At 40.7% G+C, this 7,586-nt stretch overlaps 1 protein-coding gene across 1 annotated transcript; it reads left to right on the forward strand.

Moving 5' to 3' along the window:
• Positions 1 to 2,391: 2,391 nt before the first annotated feature.
• rprml (reprimo-like) lies at positions 2,392 to 2,966 on the forward strand. Its single transcript, XM_021624797.3, has one exon. The coding sequence runs from the start codon at positions 2,546 to 2,548 to the stop codon at positions 2,873 to 2,875; it is 330 nt and encodes a 109-aa protein (XP_021480472.2). The 5' UTR covers positions 2,392 to 2,545; the 3' UTR covers positions 2,876 to 2,966.
• Positions 2,967 to 7,586: the final 4,620 nt, after the last annotated feature.

Here is a 7,586-nt window from a genome sequence, read left to right on the forward strand (position 1 = left end):
ATTCAAGGACTTCCTCTTCTACTTTGATTCAGGAATGAAAGTCCCTGGCTGTATTTTGTACTGTAACCGTATTTGACTTTGCGTGGGCTGCAGTTTAATGTTTCATAAATAGACGACTGTATGCTTTATCGTTAACGGGGAGGCCGGCTGTATTTACAAAGGAATCGACATTTAAATCCATGTCTGTTTCTATAATTACAATACACTATTAAATGAATGAACAGAATGACATCTACACAGCATTAGTTGATAGCGCCAACTGTTGTCATTTACAAGGCCCTGATCGAAATGAGAAAAGCTAATAGGATTATTCCAGCTTGGTGGACACCAAAACACTTTGTTTGATCTCCAGTTATTATACAGTGATAAATCAACTGTAATTGACCCCCTAGAAGTGTAATTAAATATATTTGTGTAAAGAGCTAATCGTTGTTTGTACACACGCTTCTCAGTTCGCAGCCGAAAGCCGCTTATAGCCAGACATAACGTGAGCATCCTAAATTGGTTTTCACAGGCTTTGTTTAGAGGATAAACATAATATTAGGTCTGGGGACTTAAATATTCTCTCACATTATCTGAGGGAGTTTTTTTGAAAGCATCCTCATAGCCTACACCTGCTCACCATAACGTCGATGCCATTACTTCTTCATATAATAGCCTACTCCACAATGCCCAGGGACAAGACAAGCATACATGACTGTAAGGTTATTATAATACTCCTGTTCAAATATAATAAGTACTGAACCGTGGAGGTTCCATGTGAATAATAGTAGTAGTCTGGTCTATGATGAGAAATACTGTTTACTACTCAGAATGATATCACTTCTGTTCCAAGTCAATGTTCTCTACACAAAGTCATTGCGGAGGCCCGAGATAATGACCTATGAGAATACAGTTCCCCGTATGGCCATTAAAGAGGGCTTGATGGTACTAAAGATAACAGATGGTAATGGCAGCAGGATAATAATATTACTGTAGCAGGTGGTCGTCATGAGAAGAAGAATATGAACAGTTGGATACAATTTTCCTCTTAAGGCTCCTTGTGAGGTCCTCTATCTTGACACAAGCTCAACACCGAAAGCCAAATTGGGAAGGGAAAAAGTCCTTACAAATCATTGACGATATGCATAATATGAGCCATGGAGACTCTTTCAGTAACTAGAATGTGTATAGCCAATCATATAGCCTATCACTAGGGCACATGTACGTTGTTCAGTACAAAGGCATGGTTGATAAGGTTGACTCCATAGAGGGCAAAGACAATAAGCTCTCATACCCAATCTTCAATCTGCATGTAGTTGATGGTGATTATAGTTGCTTTCCGTTTGTCAGAGCATCTAAACCTGCATCTCGTTGACGGTACTGCAGAGATCTCAATGTTAGTCGAGGGAGTTGCCTCCTCCGCAGCTGAACTAGCTTGACTGTGCACTTGAGAGAGAAACTGATATTTGAATAAGGCATGTTAATAAAATAGAGAGAGGCTGTTAATCTCAGCGAAAATAGCACTGGAGTCCACACACACACAAAGTATGGAGAGAGGGGAGGAATGGAAATAGATTTCTCTGCTGAAAAGTTTGCCCAGATTGATCAACTTGATTACATTTCTCCATCTCTCAATTCAAGAAGTCTGTCTCTGAATGTGTCTCTCTCTCTGACTGTGCTTAAGATTGTACTGTCACGGTGGCATTTGGAGAATGAGTGCAGAACTGAACTGTACAGTACATCAGGTTCTTTTCCGATCCCTCCTTTGTTGTAATACCTCCTGTTTTATGATGCAGTGAATATTAGAACGGTGGCACTTCAGGGAGACATGCAGCGTGAGCAAAGTGTTGTAGAGATTGATACACGTATCTCCCATCATTAAGGTTAGAACGAATTGTCATACTCTACATCCATCAGAAATCATCTAATGTTGGTGAGACGTGGTGACAGACCAATACCAATCCTTATGCCATTGATGACATATTCTAATAATAACACTCTATATGCCTGCTGTCGCTGACAGTCGATGAGGGCTGCATAAATCGTTCAATTGTCTACTGTCCGCACCCGCCCACCCACCTCCCCTCCTGGAGAGCGATTTAGTCAACAGGGAACTCATCACTCCTTTAAAATGCACGAGACTTGCCACGAAAGCACACACACGCGGGCACAGGTGCGCATGCAGGGCAGTCTTACATACAGACTTAAACCTCCTTCGAGATGTCCAATGGGACCCGCTTAATTAAGAGGTTCGAGCTACGTAGAAGTTGTGTTCAGTTTAATACTTTGACTTGCAAGTATGATGGTGATACGGCATCTGGTTAGGGTTGTGATAGTTTCTCTCCGCTGATACGCACCGACATATCAGCTTTTGGTAGTGCTGTTATTACCGAATTTAAAAGAAGATTATATATTTCTCATTTGATTTTTACTTTGATTTGTTTTCACAGTCACATGACGCAAAGTGCAACTGCGAGACAGGGTTTTGCCGTGAGTGTGTGTCTGTGGAACCGCGTGCGCCCATAGCTGCCATTAGCGCTGTCAGACTGACATCCACGGAGACATGAACGGCTCCTTCTTCGACCAAGCCCAGGGCGCACTATTCAACAGGAGCCAAGTCCTCGCCGGTACTCTGGTGAACTGCTGCAACGGGACGGACGTGGCAACCAGTGACGGCGGCTCGCTGGCGCTACCTCCGGACGAGCGGAAACTCTTTATCAGTCGCGTCGTACAGATCGCGGTCCTGTGCGTACTGTCGCTCACCGTCATTTTCGGCATCTTTTTCCTCGGCTGTAACCTCATGATCAAATCGGAGAGTATGATTAACTTTATGGTGAAGGACCGGAGACCTTCCAAAGACATAGAGGCCCCGGTGATGATAGGACTCAGCTAGTCTATGTCGCCGGGATGGAGAATGGTGTGTAGCCGCGCGCCACGGACCTATAGCCTCAACACGCTGTATTTGGGGCGGCACGATGATATGCAATGCGTTTGATTTCCTTGCAAAATATCTTTGCCAATATAGACTGCAATTGCAATCCAGCGCGGCCAATTCCTCACATCAAACGTTTAAGGAGAACCAGGAATGCATCGTTGTTTACTCATAGGCTGTTGGATATTGTTTTGGTATTAACTGTCAACTTGAAAAAAGTAATGGACTCTTGTGATAAAAATGTTTACACGTTGTTATCTCAAATTATATTCGCAAAAGTCGATATTTCCATGATTGTTTAACAACTTTACGCATGCATATTGTATGTGTTTTTCCCATTTCAGTTCTGACAGTAGGCTATACATTTTGGACGTGGGAATTCTCTGAAAATATATATTTTTCTTGGTCCCGTTTCTTATTGGCATGTCTGGCAAATACTCAAGGTGCTGGGATCTTGCATGTTTAACAAACCCCATCACTGCTTCAACGACTGTTCTCATGTCCAGTTCAGCATGCACGCGGCTTGGTCTGTAGCCTACAGTACAAAGTGGTATTTGGACCTACTGTTTTTGTACTTTTTGAATGCACCTGATGCTGCATGATTTTTGTACCCAGATGAAACTTGAATGAAAAGTGCAGCATGCTACGAATAAACGTGACGTTCTCGTATCTCTTCCTTGATATCTGTTGTACATGTTGCAGTAGATTAGATTTATTCATGTAGGGCATAGGCCTATCGCACATAGCAGCATAAATAAACAGTATATATTAAACAAATGAGTTACATTTAAATGTGATCGAGGACCGTGTGCATGTTATACTGCACTGTAATAATAATAACAATAACAGTAACAATAGTAATAATGTCATGACAGTAATAATAACAACGATGATAATAATAATAACAATAATAATGTTATTAGTCTATTATTATAATATATTATAAGGAAATGGTTTTTAGACACAAGTCTAAACTTTTCTTCCATTTGCACACAATTACGTACATAAATAACTGTAAAATCTACTATTGTTCAAATGCATATATTTGAATTGGCTGTAAGACTGGTTCGTTTTAATGCACAGGTGAACGATTACTCAAGACTATTAAATATAGTGCACTCATGCCTTGACTTTTATAAAAATGAATTTGTGAATTTCTCATCTGACGATAAAGTGGAGATAATGCACAGAGGGTATGATCCATAGAGGCCTTCTCTCTATAAAATCCATGCAGTCAAATACAGTCTAGGTTGAGTAGAGACATACCTCACTGGGCAGAAACTGGTCGAATCAACGTTGTTTCAATGTCATTTGTCAATTTACTGTGTCGTGGATCTACGTGCAAAATACATTGTGTTTGAAAAAGTAATCAACGTTAACTTGTTTTGAGGATGGAACTTCAACCACATAATTATGTCATAATTGTAACCAATGTCCAACATGTATAACATATGTTGCATTTGTACCTTTGAAACAATGTCAGATCTTCAATGTTATATACATTATCATAAAAAAATACATATAGGCTGGGCAGCACCTCCTACTGGTCTCCCATCCAGAGGTTGGCTTTGATATTTGTCCCTGACCACTACCATTGTGCTGACGCGTGAATGATTGATTATCGCTAGATCTCTAAATATCTAAATATATTCACTGTTCCTATCGAAGTCATTCCAAAGGGTAGGTTTAAACAGAGCAAATACAATGTAACAATAAGTTATAAGTCATATCATCAATAGTATACTATTTGGGCCTATATAGCATTTACAAAGTCATCAACAGCTATCGTTTCAATTCAACCCATGGTTCAACTAAAAATAGACAATATATACAGTATAGGTCTATGATTTCAAGATTTATTTGATTTCAATGTAATCTTCAAGTTAATCATTAATATGTTGGATTCTCATCTTCATCTCAACCAAACATTTAAGTTAAAGCATATAACTAAATAAAACCAAACTTTATTTAAAGTGCATTCAAAGTTAGATTAGATTAGATTTAGTCTTATTCTTTAACTTGGATTTTTGGTTGAGATGGAGATGTGAATCCAACATATAAATGATTAATTTGTAGGCAAACTGGATATTGAATTGTGTTTGGTTGTCAACGCAACCAGATATAAACATTTGAAGGAGAGGTATTTTCAGCTTGCATAGTTATGCACAGTTCAGACGCCGAATTTATGGCGAGTTGAAGTGAATAGAAATGATGAGCGGGCTGGCACGATTAAGAGCCTTGCTTGACGTACGTATTGGTTACATACAAGACCATGTATTAGACCATGACTGTGCTTCCGTTGTGGGTGTGGTAGCGAAGCAACCTTTATTTGCATGCAATTAACATGTGTTTATACGCATTGCCATGTCTCCCGACAGTGGAAGAACTGCTCTGGTGCGCCACATAAAACACCAGCACTGCTACGAAAGAGCGGCAGAGGCCGCCGAACTATTATCAAAAGTCCGACGAGGCGCACTTAATCGTTTCTGGCGGCGCTCTATCCCCGCTCTTCCAAAGAGACAGTGAAGTGTTTTTGTTAGGTGCGGCGATAGAGCGCTGTTTGTACTAGGCCTAAATCTGGCTTTAATTCCACTTTGGCTTTAATTCCAGTTTGTCTAAACGTTTATAATTGATATGTTGGATTCATGTCTCCATCTCAACCAAACATCTAAGTTAAAAAATAGGACTAAATCAAATCAAACTTTATATCGTCCTATTCTTTAACCTATATTTTTGGTTGAGATGGAGACGTGAATTCATTTTCCAACAGTTATTAATTTGAAGACAAACTGGAATGAAAGCCAGTCTATGTCCGTGGCACAAATTATTAATCTCCTGCGTTTACAACTGATTGCAAGTGCAGTGATAACACATTTAGACGACAACTTAACCCAACATCTGATATTGTTTTTCCATTGGAATTTGGTTATGCTTTTAGATGGTTGAAAGCATAATGACATCACATCGGGAATTCAACACACTTCTGGCTGCCTTATTGAGTAGGTGAATAAAGGTTGAGATCTCATTGATCAACATCTCAACCAAATATTACCCACATTTCCACGTTGAAATTATGTGGTGTGCCCAGTGAGAGAGTAGCCTCTGGTTCAGACTTCAGAGTCAGACTGAGGAATGCCTGCAAGTCTGGTCAAATACTCTTAGCACTCAGCAAGGCGCTAAGTCTTCTATCAATGCATGCTCCAGTCCATGAGACTCTTTGGTTGCCACACACACACACACACACACACACACACACACACACACACACACACACACACACACACACGGGCTCATGAACCTACAAAGTTATGAGGAATACTGGGCAGTGAACAGCTAACATTGTGAACAGCTAACCATATACTCCCGGTCCAATGCCTACAAGCTAAACTTCAACACTTTTATCCAGTACACTGAATAAGGGCTTGTAAACATAATAATAAAATCATTTACACTGTCTACCTTGAGATGAGAGCCCAGCCTCAGCTAAAACCCATAGAACTGGACTCACACCATATTGGGTTCACAGGATCTGACCAGTTGTCTCCAGTCAAATCCTGCAATTGACTGACCGCACCAGTTGACCGCAATTAGGAACCCTTTCACCCCTCTACACCTCCTCACACCCCTGGGGCATCTATCTACTGGACCCAAGGAGCTTTGGTCCAGGCACACTGTCTGTCCTCAAGACATCCACATTAATCTCTTTCCCTCAGGATCTAAACAATGCTGGGGAGAGGGACAGAGAGAGAGAGAGAGAGAGAGAGAGGAGAGGAAAGACACACAGAGATAGGGAGACAGACAGACGGACTGACGGACAGAGAGACAGAGAGACAGAGAGAGCGTATGCAGCTGAATGCAGTCTCACTATTGCTGACATCTCTGGGCATTATACAGCCAAAAAACAGCTAAAAGCACCTTCAGACATCTATCCTCCCCTTTCTCTTTTTCGCCTTACTCTCTCTATCTCTACCTGCTGTCACCCACAGCCTGTGAATTACGTCTCTTAAAGCAGACCTCACTCTGTTCATCATCAACATTTTTGACCCATCATACTTTTCACCACTTTCCCCATCTTCCTTGAAGTTTATTTGCATTTCAAGGAAATCATACAGACTAGATACAGTGGGGCAAAAAAGTTTTTAGTCAGCCACCAATTGTGCAAGTTCTCCCACTTAAAAAGATGAGAGAGGCCTGTAATTTTCATCATAGGTACACTTCCACTATGACAGACAAAATGAGAAAAAAAATCCAGAAAATCACCATGTAGGATTTTTAATGAATTTATTTGCAAATTATGGTGGAAAATAAGTATTGATTGTCTATTATTTTGTCTGTCATAGTGGAAGTGTACCTATGATGAAAATTACAGGCCTCTCTCATCTTTTTAAGTGGGAGAACTTGCACAATTGGTGGCTGACTAAATACTTTTTTGCCCCACAGTATATATATCAATACCTCTGCTTTCCCCTACCCCCTCTACTCTTGTCACTCCCTCTCCCTCTCTGACTCCCTACTCAAAAGCAACAAATGTTCTCATGATTATTTTATCACTTGTCAGGAGAGCTGAGTCTCTAAGAGGCGGATGAGTACATCCACACACACACACACACACACACACACACACACACACACACACACACACACACACACACACACACACACACACACACAC

This window comes from Oncorhynchus mykiss, chromosome 12 (genome assembly GCF_057628025.1).
Source record: "Oncorhynchus mykiss isolate SJ-2025 chromosome 12, ASM5762802v1, whole genome shotgun sequence".
Lineage (NCBI taxonomy): Eukaryota > Metazoa > Chordata > Actinopteri > Salmoniformes > Salmonidae > Oncorhynchus > Oncorhynchus mykiss.